The sequence below is a fragment of the Salmo salar genome, chromosome ssa05 (assembly GCF_905237065.1).
Source record: "Salmo salar chromosome ssa05, Ssal_v3.1, whole genome shotgun sequence".
NCBI classification, from domain to species: domain Eukaryota; kingdom Metazoa; phylum Chordata; class Actinopteri; order Salmoniformes; family Salmonidae; genus Salmo; species Salmo salar.
Genome location: NC_059446.1, coordinates 79,776,092 through 79,801,940, shown reverse-complemented (window position 1 = coordinate 79,801,940; position 25,849 = coordinate 79,776,092). Strand labels below are relative to the sequence as shown.

Sequence of the window (25,849 nt, the reverse complement as noted above, 5' to 3'; positions counted from 1 at the left end):
AAAAAGGATTTGAGTACTCCAAAAAAATATATGCGAGTCCTCGAACATAAAAAAACCGTCAAATGCCCATCCCTAGTGTGTGTAGGGGTCATGGTGGAATCACTGCCTCACCAGAAGAGCCTTTCCATGTTTCAAAGGTGAACTGGACTGGTAAACTGTCAGATTTCAAATGGTCTACAAGCATTGGGAATTTGACACTTTCACTTTGTTTCTCAAGTTAGTCTGTCCATCAGCGTTGGTGATCATATACTGGGTGTAGGAGTTGGAGGTGTGGAGAGTCTGGAACACAATGTCCCTGTGAAAGGGAGGGAACAGAAGGAGGGAGGGAACAGAGAGAAGGAGGACGGTTTCTCTGGGCAGAGACAGAGGTGGGAGGAGCTAAGTCGAGTCAAATGGGATCATGGCTAATGACTAAGGACAGGGTGTACAGGGTGGTGGCCCGGTCTGGCGGGCGGGGTCAGGTGAGTGTCAATCAGCCTGTCAATCAATCTGGCTGCTGTAACTGATCTGACTATGTTAATGTCCGGCTACAGTACCGTGAACTCATCTCAACACTGTGTTTAAGATGTAAGTATTGATTGTGTTGCTATTGTGGTACAGTACTTTGAGGTACAGGTTTGCTCTTTCCAAGGTTCTAGATCTGGGTTCTTGTGGACACTTCCTGTGGACTCACCGTGTTGCCTGGGGTTCTGGAGCGCAGCAGGGTGAACTTGCTGTGGTTCTTCTTGCTGCGGCTCTTGGCCTTGCGGAGCTCCTCAGAACGCTCGTAATCCGTCAGGTCAACCACCTCCTGGATCTTCTTCTCATCCTTCACCTGCAGATAGACACAATGGACAGATGTGTCAGATGTTTCAGATAGACACAATGAACATATGGCAATGTTTCAGATAGACACAATGGACAGATGGCGATGTTTCAGATAGACACAATGGACAGATGGCGATGTTTCAGATAGACACAATGGACAGATGGTGATGTTTCAGATAGACACAATGGACAGATGGTGATGTTTCAGATAGACACAATGGACAGATGGCGATGTTTCAGATAGACACAACGGACAGATGGCGATGTTTCAGATAGACACAACGGACAGATGGTGATGTTTCAGATAGACACAACGGACAGATGGCGATGTTTCAGATAGACACAATGGACAGATGGCGATGTTTCAGATAGACACAATGGACAGATGGCGATGTTTCAGATAGACACAACGGACAGATGGCGATGTTTCAGATAGACACAACGGACAGATGGTGATGTTTCAGATAGACACAACGGACAGATGGCGATGTTTCAGATAGACACAATGGACAGATGGCGATGTTTCAGATAGACACAACGGACAGATGGCGATGTTTCAGATAGACACAATGAACAGATGGCGATGTTTCAGATAGACACAATAGACAGATGTTTCAGATAGACACAATAGACAGATGTTTCAGATAGACACAATAGACAGATGTTTCAGATAGACACAATAGACAGATGTTTCAGATAGACACAATGGACAGATGTTTCAGATAGACACAATAGACAGATGTTTCAGATAGACACAATAGACAGATGTTTCAGATAGACACAATAGATAGATGGAGATGTTTCAGATAGACACAGTAGACAGATGGAGATGTTTCAGATAGACACAACGGACAGATGTTTCAGATAGACACAATAGATAGATGGAGATGTTTCAGATAGACACAGTAGATAGATGGAGATGTTTCAGATAGACACAGTAGACAGATGGAGATGTTTCAGATAGACACAGTAGATAGATGGAGATGTTTCAGATAGACACAGTAGACAGATGGAGATGTTTCAGATAGACACAGTAGATAGATGGAGATGTTTCAGATAGACACAGTAGATAGATGGAGATGTTTCAGATAGACACAGTAGACAGATGGAGATGTTGAACAGAAAGCTAAGACTCCAATACAGACGTCAACTTCAACAGAATGAACTGTGTGAACTGTAATAGTGTATTCTGTGTCCCTGAAAACTGTGAGAGACACAAAGGATGTCTCCCATGTGATGTGTGAGGCTGTATGGTGTAAAGGCGGGGCTAGCAGGCACGAAGTCACTAAAATAGAAACAAAGGCAGTCATCCAATAATGCTGCAGGGTGCAGATAGGGCAGGAGGCCATCAATCCTTGAAGGACACAACCGGTCCGGAACATGCTGGACTAATCACAACGTGCACAATAAGCCCCAACCCCCAACCCTTCCTAGACACAAACTCCCTCCTGTTCCGGGTTGTTAATAACTTGTGTTATTAATCTGACGTCCCCCACCACCAAACACATCCCAGGACAAAGGCAATAGACTGAACAGGCAGCACCCAGTGACAACACAACAGCTAATTGGATTAAGGTCAGACACGGCTTTGTGTCTGTCCACAACAATGCTTAAACCACATCAGGAGACCACTTCTGAGGTCTGGGAAAAATTTGAGAAGATTAGATTTTTGGATATAGTTACCCTTTATTTCAAGTGTACACCTAGCAAGAGGCTGTTGTTTAGCGTGTTTTTGTAGCACACATATGATGGTAGAGTTTGCTAAACAAATACCCACTGGATTCATGAAAATAATCCTGATATCATTCTGCCAGGTCAGCATAGGCTACTTTGTAGTTAACATTTCATTGAGAAGTTTTTTGGGAGCCTTTCCATCTACCATAAGACTGTTTTCATTAGCATCATCGCTAACCGCTACACAAAGAGGTAGATGTGCTCACCTCACATACACAGACAGACAGGGGGACTTCTCGTTGCCTATTCAGGAAGTTACAGGAAATACGAATCACTGATGCAGTCTGTTCATTTCTTATGATAAACTTGGGCAAATGTAATTGATTTCCTACTAAGTTCAATAAATGTTTGAACATCATTGAATTATGTTTAAATGTCTGGATTCCGTGATTCCGTCCACGTTCTCTGCATCACAGATTTATATGGCTCTAGGTTTGGAAGAGGTCACCAGTAAAGTGTCACCATCTTAACCCTCCCCAGGTGGCAGGGTGGCACTGTGAGTTCAGGTCCGGGGCAGCCAGTTGCCACATGGGGCTGTGGGTCTATGACACAACCCCCACGGGACCGTCTATCATGGGACAGTCTGACGACATGACAGCCATCCACCTCATAAAGTTAAACGTTTTATTGGGCGTACAAAAGATAAATTAAAATAATGTTAAACTTTTGTACATAAATGTGCCTCAGTGAGTCCACATACCGCTCGCTGCCTCTCGTGATTTTAGTTTTCGGAACCTTGGTAGAGTCATACACACTCCTTAGAACAGGGTTTCCCAAACTCGGTCCTCGGGACCCCCAGGGGTGCACGTTTTGGTTTTTGCCCGAGCACTACACAGCTGATTGATGATCAAATAATCAACTAATCATTAAGCTTTGATCATTTGAATCAGATGTGTAGTGTTAGGGCAAAAACCAAAACGTGCTCCCCTGGGGGTGCCGAGGACCGAGTTTGGGAAACGCTGCAGTAGAACAATCAAAAGGCCTGTTTGCATTGAGACAAGGCAGATATCTGTTAGTTATCTAGCTGGTAAGCTGATGGCCAGACAGCCAGTCAGGAAAAAGATTAATACATGTATTTAGAAAATGGGTTTATAAGAATACTTATTTGTGCTTTCAGACAGGAATAACAATTCAATAACAGAAATGGTCATTGCATAAACATGATCAATTTGGGTGATTTAAAGTGTTTACTGCATTACAAAGGATTAGATTTCAGCTATACGGCACCACTGTTGGGAGATGTGTTGTGGCCCTGGGTGGGTGAGTTGGGCTGTGGGTTTAGGATTGAAAGAGTAGATGGCACTGGACAGAAGGTTTTGGGAGATATCATAACCCACGGCCACCCCCTCCCTCCCAACACATGTCCCCCTCAGCGCTGACACTCACTTTGGTTTTAATCCCCCCCTCCACACACACTCTGTCACTCCTCATCAGGGGGGGGTCCTGAGCCAACATGATGTTGGAGCTCAGAGCCACAAAGCCAGACTTGAGTCTGTCTTCCTCTTTCTCTGTGACAGTGTCTGTGACTGATAACCACAGACTGTATGCATGATACTGTCTATCCACCACACTGTCTATTCACCACACTGTCTATTCACCACACTGTCTATCCACCACACTGTCTATTCACCACACTGTCTATCCACCACACTGTCTATTCACCACACTGTCTATTCACCACACTGTCTATCCACCACACTGTCTATTCACCACACTGTCTATTCACCACACTGTCTATTCACCACACTGTCTATTCACCACACTGTCTATTCACCACACTGTCTATCCACCACACTGTCTATTCACCACACTGTCTATTCACCACACTGTCTATCCACCACACTGTCTATCCACCACACTGTCTATCCACCACACTGTCTATTCACCACACTGTCTATTCACCACACTGTCTATTCACTACACTGTCTATCCACCACAATGTCTATTCACCACACTGTCTATTCACCACACTGTCTATTCACCACACTGTCTATTCACCACACTGTCTATTCACCACACTGTCTATTCACCACACTGTCTATTCACCACACTGTCTATTCACCACACTGTCTATCCACCACACTGTCTATTCACCACACTGTCTATTCACCACACTGTCTATTCACCACACTGTCTATCCACCACACTGTCTATCCACCACACTGTCTATCCACCACACTGTCTATCCACCACACTGTCTATTCACCACACTGTCTATTCACCACACTGTCTAACCACCACACTGTCTATCCACCACACTGTCTATTCACCACACTGTCTATTCACCACACTGTCTATCCACCACACTGTCTATCCACCACACTGTCTATCCACCACACTGTCTATCCACCACACTGTCTATTCACCACACTGTCTATTCACCTCACTGTCTATTCACCACACTGTCTATCCACCACACTGTCTATCCACCACACTGTCTATCCACCACGCTGTCTATTCACCACACTGTCTATTCACCACACTGTCTATTCACCACACTGTCTATCCACCACACTGTCTATCCACCACACTGTCTATCCACCACACTGTCTATCCACCACACTGTCTATTCACCACACTGTCTATCCACCACACTGTCTATCCACCACACTGTCTATTCACCACACTGTCTATTCACCACACTGTCAATTCACCACACTGTCTATTCACCACACTGTCAATTCACCACACTGTCAATTCACCACACTGTCTATCCACCATAATGTCAATCCACCACACTGTCTATCCACCACACTGTCTATCCACCAAACTGTCTATTCACCTCACTGTCTATTCACCTCACTGTCTATCCACCACACTGTCTATTCACCTCACTGTCTATTCACCTCACTATCTATTCACCTCACTGTCTATTCACCACACTGTCTATTCACCCCACTGTCTATTCACCACACTGTCTATTCACCACACTGTCTATCCACCACACTGTCTATTCACCACACTGTCTATCCACCACACTGTCTATCCACCACACTGTCTATCCACCACACTGTCTATTCACCTCACTGTCTATCCACCACACTGTCTATCCACCACAATGTCTATCCACCATACTGTCTATCCACAGACACCAGTTCTTTCCTCTCTCTTCTTCTTCTGATGAAAAATTAAATCTTGTCACATTCATTCTGACACCTTTAAGTCACAGGACTCTGGGGAAGTCTTACATCAAGCTATGATGATGACCATGTTACATTATCATCTTCTATGACTTCCTGTGGTTGAGTGGCGAGACACCCAGTACTGTCCACTGTATGATTTCAGGAGGGAGAAGACCAGACATGGTGTGACCATGCTATGCCTCAAACATCACCCTGGTTGGTTTACTGTCAGAAAGCCTCTCTCTTAACTGGTTCCCAGCACACAGCAGGACCTGCGCTGACGTCACTTGACCCCTCAGCACAACTAGGCCCTCGCTAAGTGGCAATCAATTTCCATTAGTGGAGCAGGACAGAGACTGATCAAACTGTGCAGAAGCTGTAGGACACACACATGGCTGGACGCATGGCTGGACATGGGAGACAGCAGGACAGGATAGGTAGCAGGGCAATGCCAACGTTAGTCCAGTCAACTTTGACTCTACACTCTTCTTCCCTCTCAGAGGTGCCTCCAGAATGCAGTGGTCAGGCCAACATCATCACTCTTCTTAGAACTCAAAGGCAGCATATTGCAAGTCAGCAATGTCTGAACCTACTGGATAGAATGGGAGAGAGGAGGGAGTGTCACATAATACTGGTTCAGTTAGGTTTAGTGGTCAGGACAGGAGATATATTAATACTGTTTCAGATGGGTTTAGTGGTCAGGACAGGAGATATATTAATACTGTTTCAGATGGGTTTAGTGGTTAGGACAGGAGATATATTAATACTGGTTCAATAAGGTTTAGGGGTCAGGACAGGAGATACATTAATACTGTTTCAGTTGGGTTTAGGGGTCAGGACAGGAGATATATTAATACTGTTTCAGTAAGGTTTAGTGGTCAGGACAGGAGATATATTAATACTGTTTCAGTTGGGTTTAGTGGTCAGGACAGGAGATATATTACTACGGTTTCAGTAAGGTTTAGTGGTCAGGACAGGAGATATATTAATATTGTTTCAGATGGGTTTAGTGGTCAGGTCAGGAGATATATTAATACTGTTTCAGTAAGGTTTAGGGGTCAGGATAGGAGATACATTAATACTGTTTCAGTTGGGTTTAGTGGTCAGGACAGGAGATATATTAATACTGTTTCAGATGGGTTTAGTGGTCAGGACAGGAGATATATTAATACTGTTTCAGATGGGTTTAGTGGTCAGGGCAGGAGATATATTAATACTGTTTCAGTTGGGTTTACGGGTCAGGACAGGAGATATATTAATACTGTTTCAGTTGGGTTTACGGGTCAGGACAGGAGATATATTAATACTGTTTCAGGTGGGTTTAGTGGTCAGGACAGGAGATATATTAATACTGTTTCAGTTGGGTTTAGTGGTCAGGACAGGAGATATATTAATACTGTTTCAGATGGGTTTAGTGGTCAGGACAGGCAATATATTAATACTGTTTCAGATGGGTTTAGGGGTCAGGACAGGAGCTATATTAATACTGTTTCAGATGGGTTTAGTGGTCAGGACAGGATATATATTAATACTGTTTCAGATGGGTTTAGTGGTCAGGACAGGAGATATATTAATACTGTTTCAGATTGGTTTAGTGATCAGGACAGGAGATATATTAATACTGTTTCAGATGGGTTTAGTGGTCAGGACAGGAGATATATTAATACCGTTTCAGATGGGTTTAGTGGTCAGGACAGGCAATATATAAATACTGTTTCAGATGGGTTTAGTGGTCAGGACAGGAGATATATTAATACTGTTTCAGTAAGGTTTACGGGTCAGGACAGGAGATATATTAATACTGTTTCAGTAAGGTTTAGTGGTCAGGACAGGACAGGAGATATATTAATACTGTTTCAGTTGGGTTTAGGGGTCAGGACAGGAGATATATTAATACTGTTTCAGTAAGGTTTAGTGGTCAGGACAGGAGATATATTAATACTGTTTCAGTAAGGTTTAGTGGTCAGGACAGGAGATATATTAATACTGTTTCAGTTGGGTTTAGGGGTCAGGACAGGAGATATATTAATACTGTTTCAGAATGGGTTTAGTGGTCAGGACAGGAGATATATTAATACTGTTTCAGATGGGTTTAGTGGTCAGGACAGGATATATATTAATACTGGTTCAGTAAGGTTTACGGGTCAGGACAGGAGATATATTAATACGGTTTCAGTAATGGGTTTCGGGGGTCAGGACAGGAGATATATTAATACTGTTTCAGTAAGGTTTAGGGGTCAGGAGAGGAGATATATTAATACTGTTTCAGTAAGGTTTAGGGGTCAGGACAGGAGATATATTAATACTGTTTCAGTAAGGTTTAGTGGTCAGGACAGGAGATATATTAATACTGTTTCAGATGGGTTTAGTGGTCAGGACAGGATGTATATTAATACTGTTTCAGACGGGTTTAGTGGTCAGGGCAGGAGATATATTAATACTGTTTCAGATGGGTTTAGTGGTCAGGACAGGAGATATATTAATACTGTTTCAGATGGGTTTAGTGGTCAGGACAGGAGATATATTAATACTGTTTCAGATGGGTTTAGTGGTCAGGGCAGGAGATATATTAATACTGTTTCAGTAAGGTTTACGGGTCAGGAAAGGAGATATATTAATACTGTTTCAGTAAGGTTTAGGGGTCAGGACAGGAGAAATATTAATACTGTTTCAGTAAGGTTTAGGGGTCAGGACAGGAGATATATTAATACTGTTTCAGTAAGGTTTAGTGGTCAGGACAGGAGATATATTAATACTGTTTCAGATGGGTTTAGTGGTCAGGACAGGAGATATATACTAGTTTCAGTAAGGTTTAGTGGTCAGGACAGGAGATATATTAATATTGTTTCAGATGGGTTTAGTGGTCAGGTCAGGAGATATATTAATACTGTTTCAGTAAGGTTTAGGGGTCAGGATAGGAGATACATTAATACTGTTTCAGTTGGGTTTAGTGGTCAGGACAGGAGATATATTAATACTGTTTCAGATGGGTTTAGGGGTCAGGACAGGAGATATATTAATACTGTTTCAGGTGGGTTTAGTGGTCAGGACAGGAGATATATTAATACTGTTTCAGTTGGGTTTAGTGGTCAGGACAGGAGATATATTAATACTGTTTCAGATGGGTTTAGTGGTCAGGACAGGCAATATATTAATACTGTTTCAGATGGGTTTAGGGGTCAGGACAGGAGCTATATTAATACTGTTTCAGATGGGTTTAGTGGTCAGGACAGGATATATATTAATACTGTTTCAGATGGGTTTAGTGGTCAGGACAGGAGATATATTAATACTGTTTCAGATTGGTTTAGTGATCAGGACAGGAGATATATTAATACTGTTTCAGATGGGTTTAGTGGTCAGGACAGGAGATATATTAATACCGTTTCAGATGGGTTTAGTGGTCAGGACAGGCAATATATTAATACTGTTTCAGATGGGTTTAGTGGTCAGGACAGGATATATATTAATACTGTTTCAGTAAGGTTTAGTGGTCAGGACAGGAGATATATTAATACTGTTTCAGTAAGGTTTAGTGGTCAGGACAGGAGATATATTAATACTGTTTCAGTTGGGTTTAGGGGTCAGGACAGGAGATATATTAATATTGTTTCAGTAAGGTTTAGTGGTCAGGACAGGAGATATATTAATACTGTTTCAGTAAGGTTTAGTGGTCAGGACAGGAGATATATTAATACTGTTTCAGTTGGGTTTAGGGGTCAGGACAGGAGATATATTAATACTGTTTCAGATGGGTTTAGTGGTCAGGACAGGCAATATATTAATACTGTTTCAGATGGGTTTAGTGGTCAGGACAGAATATATATTAATACTGGTTCAGTAAGGTTTACGGGTCAGGACAGGAGATATATTAATACGGTTTCAGTAAGGTTTCGGGGTCAGGACAGGAGATATATTAATACTGTTTCAGTAAGGTTTAGGGGTCAGGACAGGAGATATATTAATACTGTTTCAGTAAGGTTTAGGGGTCAGGACAGGAGATATATTAATACTGTTTCAGTAAGGTTTAGTGGTCAGGACAGGAGATATATTAATACTGTTTCAGATGGGTTTAGTGGTCAGGACAGGAGATACATTAATACTGTTTCAGATGGGTTTAGTGGTCAGGGCAGGAGATATATTAATACTGTTTCAGATGGGTTTAGTGGTCAGGACAGGAGATATATTAATACTGTTTCAGATGGGTTTAGTGGTTAGGACAGGAGATATATTAATACTGTTTCAGATGGGTTTAGTGGTCAGGGCAGGAGATATATTAATACTGTTTCAGTAAGGTTTAGGGGTCAGGACAGGAGATATATTAATACTGTTTCAGTAAGGTTTAGGGGTCAGGACAGGATATATATTAATACTGTTTCAGTAAGGTTTAGGGGTCAGGACAGGAGATATATTAATACTGTTTCAGTAAGGTTTAGTGGTCAGGGCAGGAGATATATTAATACTGTTTCAGATGGGTTTAGTGGTCAGGGCAGGAGATATATTAATACTGTTTCAGATGGGTTTAGTGGTCAGGACAGAAGATATATTAATACTGTTTCAGATGGGTTTAGTGGTCAGGACAGGAGATATATTAATACTGTTTCAGATGGGTTTAGTGGTCAGGGCAGGAGATATATTAATACTGTTTCAGTTGGGTTTACGGGTCAGGACAGGAGATATATTAATACTGTTTCAGTTGGGTTTAGTGGTCAGGACAGGAGATATATTAATACTGTTTCAGATGGGTTTAGTGGTCAGGACAGGCAATATATTAATACTGTTTCAGATGGGTTTAGGGGTCAGGACAGGAGCTATATTAATACTGTTTCAGATGGGTTTAGTGGTCAGGACAGGATATATATTAATACTGTTTCAGATGGGTTTAGTGGTCAGGACAGGAGCTTTATTAATACTGTTTCAGATTGGTTTAGTGATCAGGACAGGAGATATATTAATACTGTTTCAGTTGGGTTTAGTGGTCAGGACAGGAGATATATTAATACTGTTTCAGTTGGGTTTAGTGGTCAGGACAGGAGATATATTAATACTGTTTCAGTAAGGTTTAGGGGTCAGGACAGGAGATATATTAATACTGTTTCAGTAAGGTTTAGTGGTCAGGACAGGAGATATATTAATACTGTTTCAGTTGGGTTTAGTGGTCAGGACAGGAGATATATTAATACTGTTTCAGTTGGGTTTACGGGTCAGGACAGGAGATATATTAATACTGTTTCAGTTGGGTTTAGTGATCAGGACAGGAGATATATTAATACTGTTTCAGATGGGTTTAGTGGTCAGGACAGGAGATATATTAATACTGTTTCAGTTGGGTTTAGGGGTCAGGACAGGAGATATATTAATACTGTTTCAGTTGGGTTTAGTGGTCAGGACAGGAGATATATTAATACTGATTCAGTTGGGTTTAGGGGTCAGGACAGGACATATATTAATACTGATTCAGTTGGGTTTAGTGGTCAGGACAGGAGATATATTAATACTGTTTCAGATGGGTTTAGTGGTCAGGACAGGAGATATATTAATACTGTTTCAGATGGGTTTAGGGGTCAGGGCAGGAGGAGACTCGTTGAGGCTAGGTGACCTCTGCTAGCGTCAAGACAGACCAGGGTATCCTCTGAGGAGAAGCCTATCTGATGTAGCCTCAACAGAGCCAGAACCTGAGCCGGACTCTGCTCACGTGACGTGTCAGAAGTAGGTGTTAACCAGACAGTGTGTTTGTTAAGCTTGGAGCCCATATCTGTTTGTCAAGGAACATGGAGAACACATAGTCCCCTCGTCAAGCTTGGTTTGGACTCTTTTGTGAAGGAGGCCCTATTTCAAGACCAGCCATTAAACTCCAGAGGTGGAAAAACAACAAAGCACTGTGTTCGGTGGCCCTGATACCTGCCTAGGAAGAAACGGATCTCAAAACGCCATCTTGTCTGGCTTTGTTGGAGGCTCTTTGTAGCATTCAGCTATTGCAAGGCTTGGCCCTGGCTATACATAGACCCTCAACGAGAAGGAGAAACCCAAGTGCTCGCAACACAAAAGATACCGGTGCTAATTTTGGCTGAGGACGTGCTGTGCCGACAAAACTACGGGGGACTTTTTCCATTGCGGATTGGGGGGGGGGTGAATAATTAACAGCTCTTATGTATTGCATTGAGATTAAAGTAGGGACATTCCTTTTCAAGGTAACACTTTCCAAAAGGATGAGCCAAAATATCCCCCAATGTTACTGATGAATAAAAACAGCATACTCTGGATCTCTCTCCTACCACTCATGATGATATACGATACATGTTTTACAGTGGTATAAAGTATATCTGTGAGGTCACAAGCAGGCCTGATACACATCAGATTATGTGTCATGTAACCACTAATCACCATCCCCAGTTTCACCAAAGTGCAGCCAATACCCTATAATCACTCATAGGGTGAGTTCTCTTCAGGTTAAAGGGCCAGTGCTTGGGTTGAAAAAACTGAATTCCCTGCATCTTGACTGTACATGATGGAACCATGCATTTTCCCTTCGGTGTATTTACAAGCATTATCCCACATAATATATAACAATATATGCCACTTAGCAGACGCTTTAATCCAGACTGATTTACAGATGGTCCCAAGAAAGGAACCCAGTCGCCTGGTGTTACAAGCTACTGATAGAGTTACAGAGGATCACCTCATGGTACTGGGTGGAGGTGGAGCCTATGAGGCTAGCCCTGTAATTGGTGCATTCATCTCCCCAGGGGAACATTATAATTCCCTGTATAGGTGTTGTTGTATATTCCACTAACGGTCCGTATCTAGCCAAATGTAGCTGCTGCTCATTCCGTTTGCTCGAAAATTGATAAATGGTTAAAAAAAGTAAGGCCCATAGAGACACATACCAGCTCTACTGGTAGAACTGCTACTACCAGCAGTAATACACCTGCACCTGTCGACGACACAAGTTGTTCTCCTTCCACGAGCACATCCAACACTAGCATCAGTAATTCTAGGGACAGGGACGTTGGACCATCGAAGAGGCACAAATATGATGAGAACTACATTGATTTGGGGTTCACTTATATTGGGAGCAGTGCCTTTCCACAGCCACAGTGTGTTATATGTGCAAAAGTACTATCTCACAACTCAATGAAACCTTCACTCTTGCGCAGACATTTAGAAACAAAACATGCCAATTTGAAAAATAAGCCCAAGGAGTTTTTTGACCTACTGCACCAGCCTGTTGTGTTGGAACCAGTGGAGACCCGCCTCAGTAATGGTGTGGGAAACACTGCTCTTACTCTGGCCTACTTTATTCAAGCAGATGGTGGCTCTCATTACCGTTTCTGCAGCAAAACATTCTGAGTGTATCGGTGAGGTGTGTCACATCTAGGCAGGAGCCTTCAAACTCTTCTCCATATTCCAACCCCCCAAAACCCCTTTTTCATTTAAAGATCATTTTGTCTTGTTACATTGCTCTTACCACAACTCCCCCAGTCAGAGTTAACATATCATCATATTTGAGTTAACATATCATTTCTGGCAAGGCTGGAGAGTGACCTAAATACATTCAAATGAGAAAAAGAGTACTGAGCGTTTACAGCCTTTTGACTCCATCATCACCCTGGGGTGGCAGGTAGCCTAGTGGTTAGAGTGTTGGACTAGTAACCAGCAGGTAGTCTAGTGGTTAGAGTGTTGGACTAGTAACCAGCAGGTAGCCTAGTGGTTAGAGTGTTGGACTAGTAACCGACAGGTTGACTCCATCATCATCCTGGGGTGGCAGGTAGCCTAGTGGTTAGAGTGTTGGACTAGTAACCAGCAGGTAGCCTAGTGGTTAGAGTGTTGGACTAGTAACCAGCAGGTAGCCTAGTGGTTAGAGTGTTGGACTAGTAACCGAAAGGTTGCAAGATCAGATCCCAGAGCTGACAAGGTAAAAATCTGTCGTTCTGCCCCTGAACAAGGCAGTTAACCCACTGTTCCTAGGCCGTAATTGAAAATAAGAATTTGCCAGAGTTTAATGGCCCTGATGCAAATGTTAAAAGTACAGCAGCACTGGAATCAGGCAGTTTGGACCACTGCATTAATGAGTCATGCCCCCCTCCACCCTGTCTTCTAGAACATGCAGAACACCTAGACATTGAGGTGTCACTATAAACTAGCCTTTGCTATCCACTTTTCAAATGGAAGGCTCCTCATTTGTGTTCATCCTTGACTCAATACCAGTCCCCTTAACAATCTGCTGGATTCAACAACCCTGCATCTTTGCAACAAGGGGTGAGTCCAAAATGCACAAGCAGCACAACCATAACATATGCATCTGGGTGGCAGGCAGCCTAGCGATTAGAGCGTTTGGGCAGTAAGAAAAGTCCTGGATTTGAATCCCTGAGCCGACGAGGTGAAACATCTGTTGATGTTCCCTTAAGCAAGGCACTTAACCCTAATTGCTCCAAAGGTCACCGTTGATAATGGCTGACCCTGGCCGTGACCCCACTCTCCGAGGGTGTCTCAGGGGAGGTGGGATATGCAAAGAATACACTTCCAATTCCCACAGGTATATAATACCCACTTGTACATGTGTGAAATAGGACACATACAAGCACCCACCAAACTATTCTTATTACCAGACACAGAGTGGATTCTGTTCATCTCATTCACACCTTGAGTCCAGCCCATGATTACATTCAGCATGGCATCTTTCCGGAGGGAGCATGTGGACTTATGGTCTGCCCCGTGCCAGGCTTTGGAGACTTTCTATAGGTTGGCATGGAAACTAGCAGCCCATCCTCATCTAACCCACTACTCCCCTCACCCTCATGTGGGCAGCTGGAGGCTCACTACCACAGACCCACCACTCCCATTCAGAACACAGAGGGAGAGAGACGGGAGGTAGAGGTAGACAGAGAAGGAAGGGAGGTAGAGATAGAGGTAGCGAGAGTGCAGAAAGAGCAGAGAGAGAGAGAGAGAGCAGAGAGAGCAGAGAGAGAGAGAGAGAGCAGAGAGAGAGAGCAGAGATAGAGAGAGCAGAGATAAAGAGAGAGAGCAGAGAGACAGCGAGCAGAGAGAGAGCAGAGAGAGAGAGCAGAGATAGAGATAGGGAGAGCAGAGAGGCAGAGAGAGAGAGCAGAGATAGAGAGAGCAGAGATAGAGAGAGCAGAGATAGGAGAGCAGAGATAGAGAGAGCAGAGATAGAGAGAGCAGAGATAGGAGAGCAGAGATAGAGAGAGCAGAGATAGAGAGAGCAGAGAGAGAGAGCAGAGAGAGCAGAGAGAGCAGAGAGAGAGAGCAGAGAGAGAGAGCATAGATAGAGAGAGCAGAGAGAGAGAGAAAGCAGAGAGAGAGAAAGAGAGAGAAATTGAATTACATCTGTTCAATCAAAGAGAGAGAGAGAAAAACGGAGAAGAAGACAAACAGACGTCAATAGACAGTGTTGGCTTTACACCCAAACATAACAAAGACACTTGCATGGTTTTACTCACTAACATGACAAAGATACTTGCATGGTTTGCGTTGTGTGTTTGTGTTCGTGTTGTTTGTGTCATTGCTATGCTATAACACTAAAATGCCCACTCCCAATGACACACTTTCTTGGCGCTGACCCCCAGCGTGCTGTAGCCTGGCATGAGAAGCCAGTTGGCAAACACTAGCGAGCATTACACAAAGAAGTGTGCTTTGTTCTGTCTCTGTTCTTTTTTCTATCCTGTCTCCCTTTCTTCTCCACTTTCTCCTCCTTTCTCTCTCTTCCATCTCTCCCCCTTTCGTCCTTCCCTTCCTTCCTCCATTGCATCATTCCCTTTAGACAAACAGAAAACATCTCTTCCCCTTCAGGACAAAGCCAAGGCTAACGGACTGCTTGGGGTAAGCCTATGTCTTAATTAAAATGTAAGGAGCTAAATCTTTATGTGCCTCAACACTGAATGAATCACTGAGCAGGTTGCTAGAATGGTTTCATTGAAGAAAAGCTGTGGTTGTGAAGTGAAATCCACCCGCTCTGGGACTGATCAGGCTCATCTAAAATTCAAACAGATGATCTTTCTCACACTACTTTCCCTCATACATCCCCTTGACTGACTCCATAAGAACAGGTCCAGGAAGAGAAACTAGTGCAAATAAACACTGCAGCCTTTAGTTAGGAAGTATGATGATACCAATGAGGAAGCAGAAAGTATAGTGTGGGGCTGTGGGCTGAAAACGGTCTCAAAATGGATCTAGTGCTTGGCAGTGTTGAGGAGACAAACTGGATCGGAGCCTGTAGCACATGCTCCGCTTCAAGATAGCAAATCATGTGCAGAGCGTTTCAGAAACACACTGCCAGACATGACTTGATAACTCACAGATCAAACAAAAGAGGTTTGTGTGCAACTCAATGGACTAAGACCTCATCAACCCAATGGACTAAGACCTCATCAGCCCAACAGAATAAGACCTCATCAAGCCAATAGAATAAGACCTCATCAACCCAATGGACTAAGACCTCATCAACCCAATGGACTAAGACCTCATCAAGCCAATAGAATAAGACCTCATCAACCCAATGGACAAAGACCTCATCAACCCAATGGACAAAGACCTCATCAACCCAATGGACTAAGACCTCATCAACCCAATGGACTAAGACCTCATCAACCCAATGGACAAACACCTCATCAGCCCAATGGACTAAGACCTCATCAAGCCAATAGAATAAGACCTCATCAACCCAATGGACTAAGACCTCATCAAGCCAATAGAATAAGACTATAACAAAAATACAACCCAATAAAGACTATAACCCAATGGATAAGATATCAACCAATGGAAAACACCTCATCAGCCCAATGGACTAAGACCTCATCAAGCCAATAGAATAAGACCTCATCAACCCAATGGACTAAGACCTCATCAAGCCAATAGAATAAGACCTCATCAAGCCAATAGAATAAGACCTCATCAACCCAATGGACAAAGACCTCATCAACCCAATGGACAAAGACCTCATCAACCCAATGGACTAAGACCTCATCAACCCAATGGACTAAGACCTCATCAGCCCAATGGACTAAGACCTCATCAACCCAATAGAATAAGACCTCATCAAGCCAATAGAAAAAGACCTCATCAACCCAATAGACTAAGACCTCATCAACCCAATAGAATAAGACCTCATCAACCCAATGGACTAAGACCTCATCAACCCAATGGACTAAGACCTCATCAACCCAATAGAATAAGACTTCATCAACCCAATGGACTAAGACCTCATCAACCCAATGGACTAAGACCTCATCAACCCAATGGACTAAGACCTCATCAAGCCAAAGGAACTAAGACCTAGTGAATTCATGTCTATAGGGTATTCCAGTATTGAGATAACAGAGGAATGATAATGACTGAACACCTCCCTCTGCAACTGGATCCTGGACTTCCTGATGGGCCGCCCCCAGGTGGTGAGGGAAGGCAACACCACATCCGCCATGCTGACCCTCAACACCATCCGCCACTCTGACCCTCCCAAGACTGTGGCCACGCACGACTCCAACACTATCATTAAGTTTGCCGTTGACACACCAGTGGTAGGCCCGAACACCGACGACAATGAAACAGCCTATAGGGAGGTCAGAGACCTGACAGTGTGGTGCCAGGACAAAAACCTCTCCCTCAACGTGAGCAAGACAAAGAGGAAAACGAGGGCCGAGCATACCCCCATTCACATTGACAGGGCACTAGTGGAGCAGGTCGAGAGCTTCTTGGTGTCCGCATCACTAAGGACCAATGTTCCAATGTTACTTCCGGTGCACGTTTACTGTAAACACTGAGGCTGTACCCGCTTTAAGTTAGTTTTAACAGTGGCCAAGTAGTCTACTGTGGCTATTTGATCATAATGTAGGCCTACCAGAGTGGCCTACCATCAGAAACAAGGGACAAAATGCATCCCATTACATTTGAACATGTAAATAGCTGTTCTATCGTTCAGCCAATGTGTGGTGTTCAACATAGACCTACATTCCATGACTTTTGACTTTTAAAAAAAACATGCAGGGCTTGACATTAACCTGTTTATCCACTTGTCCTCCAGACAAAGGAGGTGACTGGAAATGTTGTTGTGTTGTTTGATGCAAGAAACCACTTCACAAAATAAAATGCATCATTATTCACATACCATTATTACGAAGAATCAGACAAATAATGGCTACAACACTGCCCCTTTAAGACAAAAAAAAGCTCCTTACCTGACTCGCTTTTCAAAATGCATACCTTTTGTGCTTTTGTATGAAGCAATCACTCCCCCATTGATGACTACAAATGATCTAAAACTGGACTAATAACTAAATGTGCACACGTCGGTAGATGTAGCTCTCGCTTTGATCTCAAAACAAGCATATCTACTGATGACCGCTCATGCTGTAAAAACAGTCCAGTTCAATGTGAATGGCGTAGATCCTTATATGGCAGTGATCTATTTGCATATAGGCCTGCAGCTCTGATTGGTTTAGGGGCACCGGTGTGTGTAGAGTATGGGCCTGAGTCGTGCTTGTCAATGCAATAGAATCTTACTCTGATGCGTTCTGCCTACAACAAAGTCTCTTGCATAGTTAGTTTTGCATACTAAGTCTTGCATTGTTAATTTTGTTTCGGTATGTTGCATTGAAAGTGGCTAATATTGCGTTGATTCGATCACAATTCCCACAGTACAGGGAAACGTTGATAGTGTTATCTCTAGAAAGTTGAGTGAAGTTAAATTTTATGCTTCTCTGTGCAGGCTGATATTTCTTCTACGCGGCAGTCCCAGGGGAGCTGCGTGCCCGAGCGAAGCTTATAGGGAACATTGCTAAGGACCTATCATGGTCCAAACACACCAACACTGTCGTGAAGAGGACACGACAACGCCTATTCCGTCTCAGGAGGTTGAAAAGATTTGGCATGGGACCTCAGATCCTCAAAAAGTTCTACAGCTGCACCATCAAGAGCATCCATCGCCGCCTGGTATGGCAACTGCTCTGCATCAGACCGCAAGGCACTAAAAAGGGTAATGCGAACTCTTTTGCACGGGCTCCATGTACACTCACTGAAATCTAACTACACACTCACACATACTACACTGACACTCCAACACACACACATACACAAAACACACACACACATGCATATTGACGCCACACACATACACATACATTCACATTCCTTCACACTCTTCACATACACTGCTGTTACTCTCTGTTTATTACCTATGCATAGTCACTTTACTCCTACCTACATGTACATATTACCTCAATTACCTTGACTAACCCGTACCCCTGCACATTGAATCGGTACCGGTACCCCTTGTATATAGCCACTTTATTGTTATTTTATTGTGTTACTCTATTTAATTTAGTTTATTTAGCAAATTTTTCTTACTTACTTTTTCAAAACTTTGAAATGTTGGTTAAGGGCTCGTAAGTAAGCATTTCACGGTTGTATTCGACGCATGTGACAAATAACATTTGATTTGATTTGATAAACTTCATGGACTAAAGTTTCTGGTTGTGTGCTGGTGTTACCTAGGGTACTGTCTTTTGCACAAGTGCTCTTAAAATCCCTCCAAGTCTTGACGAGTCATTTGAAGAAGTTTATGCGGTCAGTTTCTGAGAGGAAGTACTGTTTGGTGCTCTGACCAATAACCCTCTAACACACAAAGCAGAACAGAGACAAAGACTGTTTCAAAATACCCCACAGGGAAAAAACATCTTCCTTATTTGGGCAAAGAACACTCAGAAACACTCAGAAGAAGGAACTAATTCAGTCAATAAGTCCATGGCTCATATCTGCCAGTCTAACTTAGTTGTCTCTTTGGTTGAGGACAGTATAAGCATCATAGTGAACTGGGAAACGTGAATGTGGTTAGGTATGTAAAAAGTGGAGTGAAACACACCAGACATCATAGTGAAAGTAGACAGAGACTGAATCAGAACATGACAGACGTCAGGCTGGAACAGGTTGGTCAGCGAGGTGAAATCGGAGCTCTCCCACTTGCCAGAGCTCGCTCCTCACAGCTGTCCCAACTACGGGGAGGCCTTTCCTCTCAGATCTCCATGAAACCTGACCTCATGCACGCACTGTCTTGAAAAAGAATGTTGGGTTGACATTTGGCCCTAAAAGCCACTTGAGGAAAGTCGAGGAAGGCACTTCCTTTGTTGACCATAGATTTTAGACCTACCTGCTAGCCACTTGATATGGACCCAAGCTACTTGTTACGCAGGGTCATCAGTTACAGATCTGAAAGAATAGGATTTGGCCAACCCGTTGGCTGCATAGAGTTCCAGCCATATTGTTTACAGCCATCAGATTCTCACAGGTCTATAACGACCCTTGGAAAGGTGTAGGGAAAGGGGGCTAGCAGGTTGATTACAGACTGGACCTGTGACTCATGCTCCCTCCATTGTAAAAATCTCTCTCAGGACTGCTGACACTAAGTCATGACAGTCAACTCAAGTGAAGGCCTGGTGGGTGAATATATGAGCTGCACTGACGTCACCCACCTTAACATGCCCCATGACAGAATGTCAATGGGAAATGATCATGAATTCACCATTTTATCTGACAATGATAAAAGCTAATGTTCTATCTGGCGGGGTTTCCATCGTCTCCTAAGGTTAGTTATTTTGGGGTCCTTAGCTCTGGGTGCTTTTGTTTATCATTCTGTGACAAATGACTGAAAAGGGCACTACATTGATACGCTTGGTGACCTCTTCAAGTGACCAAAACCCTGGAAGGCCTTTCTTTGCCACATATGCCTTGAGATTCAACTCTCAACGGCTACTTTCCCTCAAAGCTGTGAATATGTTAGGATTGATTAGATCACAGTTTGGAATCTTCAGTGTCTGTCAGATTCCGCTGTGATCCCTGGAGTTATGTTTACAATTGGAGTAAGGTGTTAAAGTGGTCCCTTAGAAGCTGCCAACACATCCTCCTGTAAGCTTCAGCTGAGCTTGGCAGAATACTAATACCCTGCAACTCTAAAGCAAGCCCAACAAGAGAACTGTCAGTGCCCGATGGCAGTCAGTGTGTGTGTGTGTGTTTGCGCGTGCGTACATGTGCGTTTGTAGCAAATTCCCTGTAACTCTCAGCTAAGCGGTTTAAAACTGCCTCTGCCTTGTATCAAGCATCACATTGACTGACTATGTGGCTCATTATTGCCTCTGTTTAATATCTGGAGCAATCACCCTGACACATCACAGGCTGGCTCTGTCACTATGGTTACCACAACGTTAAGGCCTTAATATTGCAACACCACAACCATGCGGGTGCTGTTGTGCTGTCTCATAGCTATGCCTGGAGCACGCTCTCTGTTCTCAGTGAGCCTGACCACGGCAGTTACTGCGTGCCTTATTACCATCTAGGGTTATCTCTCCGACAACTCCTTCTGTCATAAGGTTAGACTGATGTACTAGAGGTCTCTGGAGACTTCCTAGCTCTATTAATAAACACTTTCTAATCTTCTGTCAAGCTGTTTTGCTGTGGACAACTAACAGGAGTAATGAATCAGACTTCAGCCATTCAAAGCACTCTGACGTCTGACTGCAATGATTAACAGACACTGTAGGTCAAAGGACTGAAGTATAGCGTAGAGCAGACATACAGTGGAGTTTTTTCATCTATAATGTTGGATATCCAGTGAGGTGGAAGGTGTGCTGCAGCTCAGGTTTGTTGCTGACAGGGAGAGAGAGAGAGAGAGAGAGAGAGAGAGAGAGAGAGAGAGAGAGAGAGACATAGAGACAGAGAGAGAGAGAAGGAGAGGGACAGACAGACAGACAGACAGACAGACAGACAGACAGACAGACAGACAGACAGACAGACAGACAGACAGACAGACAGACAGACAGACAGACAGACAGACAGACAGACAGACAGACAGACAGACAGACAGACAGACAGACAGAGAGGGAGACAGACAGACAGAGAGGGAGACAGACAGAGAGGGAGACAGACAGAGAGAGAAAGAGACAGACACACGGAGAGGGAGAGAGACAGACAGACGGAGAGGGAGAGGGAGAGAGGCAGACAGACAGACAGACAGACGGAGAGGGAGAGAGAATGAGAGAGAGAAAGACAGAACCCGTTGGCACACCAGCCCCAGAGGGATGATAGATGAGGCTTGGCGGGAGGATACAGAGATTTATGTGAAGCCTTAAGTGAACCTGCACACACACACACACACACACACACACAAAGCTTTTGGAGCTGCTGATTTGGTCCATCAGTCTGAGTGGATCCAGAACAGAGGAGAGCATGTCTAGGGTCTCTCTTGAGACTGCTACATGACCACATGGTTAAACACTCCATATACTGTATGTTGTCACTGGAAATACTGTCATTTATAACCCACGGTATGATGTCATAAAGTAGCCTATATTTCACAGTGTTGATGCTCAACAAGGACTATTACAATGTACCCCAAAATTAGTGTAAAAGATGTGCTGGCTCTGTTTGCATTTGAAAAGTTAAAAGAATTGCTCCAAAAAAGGTCAAGGTGTGTAAATATCAGCTGTTCAATGAAGAGGCGTCACTTACCTCTTTCTCTGAGATGTAAAGTTGGTCTCCTTTGAGTATTACAAAACGATTTTTCCAGATCTCCCTAAATATCCCTTTGCCACAGAACTTGCGAATCCAACCGATTTTGTCTGGCTGCGTGTTGTGCTGGTTTGTGTCCTGCGGGCCCTGCATATTCAACGAAAGCAACAAAGTAGCAGTGAAGACATTAAATTGCCAGAGCACCTTGTTCAGATTCCAAAGGGGGACTGAACAGACAAGAAAAAGAGGAGAGTCTTTTTGTGAGGCGACTCAGCCCCCTGTCATTTCCTTTGTCATGTAGATGCTGTCACATTCCTTGCGCGCACCGTTTTTCTTGGGCTAGTGTTTTTGTCACCATCTTATGATCTCAGTTAGGCTACACCGACCACGTTAGATAATTGCATTCCAAGAATAAAGCTCGTTTTAAAATCCTCTGATTCCGTTATACACAAAAAGAGCAGTCCCTAAAAACGTTAGTCTTTCACAGCATCCACTACAAGCATTTCATCAGAATACTTTTAAACTCTACACTGCTAGATCTCTAGTCGAATATCATTTTGTTAATCAAGTTAAGATAGTCTAACTGGAGAATGTCCCCCACTATGAATAAATAAAGCAAAGCAGCATGTCTAACAAATGCATCACTTTGGAGTTTGGACTGAGACTTGGCTGCAAAGTAACCGAGTCAGTAACGTATCAAGTAGCATTGACTTGTTTATTAAATACAACACTCGTTACATTGTAGCTTTTTGTTACATTCTTTGGAGTAGCAGCTAACCAGAAACCCGTTATTACATTGAAGCTGAAGTGATCATCACTTGCATCGTTGCAGAACCTTACCCGTTTAGCTGAATTGTTTTTCTTCATTGTGAAGGATAGGACTGTCGATGACTATCCCCGACTTCACTCAGTTATAAATCCGCAATTTTGTACAATAAGCTGATGCCAAGAATCGCCGTAAATTCTGGACACGGGGTGTATATGCCCGTGAGGCTCGAAAGCCGCCAGTAGCCTATGTCTTGCTCCTTTCCTCGCCGCCTCCCTAGGCTGGAACACTTCAATTTTCTCCCTCTCTATTCCTTTGTAGTTATAACTGAATGCGGTTGGTCTAGCTACGCTCTCGCATGCTCTGAACACTGAACTGAACTGGTAATGTCTAGTTACGCGGATGAGTCCGTTTCATTGCCTCCCTATTGAGTCCCCCTCCCTCTCCTCTCTTCTCCGAGGCTTTGGTTATTAGAGAGCATGCAGCTGGGAGACTGGATAGCCTTCTCCCCCGCTCTGTAACTCGACGGCTCCATCTCTCTAAAACCAAAGCTGTAGGGCTACCGAGTCATGATATCATCACGGAAAATAAGGAATGAAGGCACGAGGTTCGTGTGAAAGACGCAAACATGAAAATTATAGGCTGTAGAAAATGGGGGTGTGTGGGAGGGGGTGTTAGGCTACAAGTACAGTGATGTCTAGAAAATGTTAAATTGCACCCTCTAACTTTTGTATAATTTCAGCCGGAAGTGGTGCTCAAGAGCCAAAAGTGCTGTGCCTGAAATATGTTTTTCTCCAGTGTCTTCTCATCACCATTATTTTAATTTCCCCCTAAAACAAATATTTTAATAAAACTGAGTCACTACTGAATTGACACCAAACAAGGTAAAGCACATCTCCAAAGATTTGTCATCATGTTGTCAGCATGTTACAAGCAAAAATTAAAGCAGGACGCACCAGTGACTAGATCAATAAAAAAGTGGTGAGATGAAGCAGATGCTAAGCTACAGGACTGTTTTGCTAGCACAGACTGAAATATGTTCTGGGATTCCTCCGATGGCATTGAGGAGTACACCACATTAGTCATTGGCTTCATCAATATGATATGACGATGACGTCGTCCCCACAGTGACTGTACGTACATACCCCAACCAGAAGCCATGGATTACAGGAAACATCCGCACTGAGCTAAAGGCTAGAGCTGCCGCTTTCAAGGAGCAGCACTCTAACCCGGAAGCTTATAAGAAATTCCTCTATGCCCTCCGACGAACCCTCAAACTATAAGGGCACAAGGCTAGACCCAAATGCAGACACAGGAGGCAGATGGTTGAGCTCTGATATAACAAAAGGTGTAGGTCCAAACGGCATGACCTGGTACTCATAATGTCCACTGGCTGTGTTAAAGACTGTCTTCCATCTCCTTTGCATATCTGAACCAGGTGGTAGGCATTCCGAAGGTCCAGTTTGGAAAAAATGGTGGCCACCGGAGAGGGTCGAAAGCCGAGGAGAGGAGTGGTAGGAGGTAACGATTCTTGATCATTATATCATTCAGACCTGGTAGTCAATGCACGGAGACAGAGTCTTGTCCTTCTTCTCCACAAAGAAAACCCTGGAGCCAAGAAAATCCCAAAACCACAGGGACATGGGGGGAATCGATGAGGAGGAACTGTATGATCTCACTGTGGTTTCCTGATACCTGTATATGAACGGGCACTGTGCTATGGGTGACTTTTCCAATACAGCCGTCCAGTGCCCTTGCATCCATGGGGACAGAGAGAAGTTGAGTGGGAATAATTAATTCAGAAACCATGGTAGTGTAACAGTTGTTAAAGTACTATGTGAATTTCCCCAGGTTCATATATTAATATGTCATGTTGATTTGTTATTATGCATGCCTGCATCCTGGGAGTAGGGGAGTGTGTACTTACGTTTTGCCCTGCGTGCTCGTGCTCACATCATTTTGATGCACTATGAGAGGTAGGCACGCTTTTTCTGTCGTCTTCAGAAAAGTTTGATTATTTTAAGCACAAAGTCATACACACAGTGTTTTGTTCATGAATAATGTTGTATATTTAGAGGTTACTCATAAGTGGATGGTATTGTTAAGATGCACTTGTAATTGTACTTTTTAGGATGATGTCAACATTCTGAATTCAACATGTGGTTAATAGCTAGCTAAGGTATTAGCAGGCTATTGTATGTGTGAACGATGGCTAGCTCCTCAAATGATCCCAGTCCCTTGTATTGTGCATCTGTTGTAGAAAGAGGCGACGATTCGCAGAACATATGTGCTCTACAAATGTTTTATTTTCTTTTGGATGCAGATGCAGGATGTAGAGAGTGAATTTTGCTTGATTAAAACTACCTGATCTCCAAAGTCCACATCTATAGTGTCAATCAACCACACACAACACGGAGTTACAGCGGTGCAGTACAGCACCGGTTACAGTAGCATCCATAAAACTTTCATCAGCCCCAGAGTCAGTGAGCACCCTGAGAGACTTAGTCTGGTCTCCCCACAGCAGAATCACAAAAAAAGGTGGACAGGTGATGGAAGTTAGGGGACTCCCAGTCTGGCTCACCAGAGTACTTTTTCCCACTAAAGAAAAGGGTTTCTTAACTGGGCAAGTGGCTATATAATGTCCCGCCCCTCCACAGTACAGACAACAGTTAGAATTCAGCCTACGTGAGCGTTCCTCAACTGATAACCTTGCTCTTCCCAGTTGCATGGGCTCAGGACTATCCAACTCACCCGTCGCCGATGATTCTCTGGGAACCTCGAGTGTTTTCGGCTCTCCTCGGAAATACAAACTTCAGGGATTTCCAGATTCCTTCGGAAGGGCGCCAGCATCAGCAGAAGAGCGAGTGTTCCCGAGACCCGACTTCTTCTCACACCGGGGCTCTCTTAG

General features: G+C 43.6%; 1 protein-coding gene across 1 annotated transcript in view; it reads right to left on the bottom strand.

The window, feature by feature from the left end:
• The window catches only part of LOC106606096 (pleckstrin homology domain-containing family O member 1), a 31,885-nt gene extending 8,307 nt beyond the window's left edge, over window positions 1–23,578 (bottom strand). The window contains exons 1-3 of the mRNA XM_045719074.1: window positions 23,016–23,578; window positions 22,176–22,322; window positions 674–814 (exon numbers count right to left, since the gene is read on the bottom strand). Coding sequence (XP_045575030.1) covers window positions 674–814; window positions 22,176–22,322; window positions 23,016–23,042 — 315 coding nt within the window. The 5' untranslated portion in view covers window positions 23,043–23,578. The remainder of the gene's footprint in view (window positions 1–673; window positions 815–22,175; window positions 22,323–23,015) is intronic.
• Between the last annotated feature and the right edge of the window lie 2,271 nt (window positions 23,579–25,849).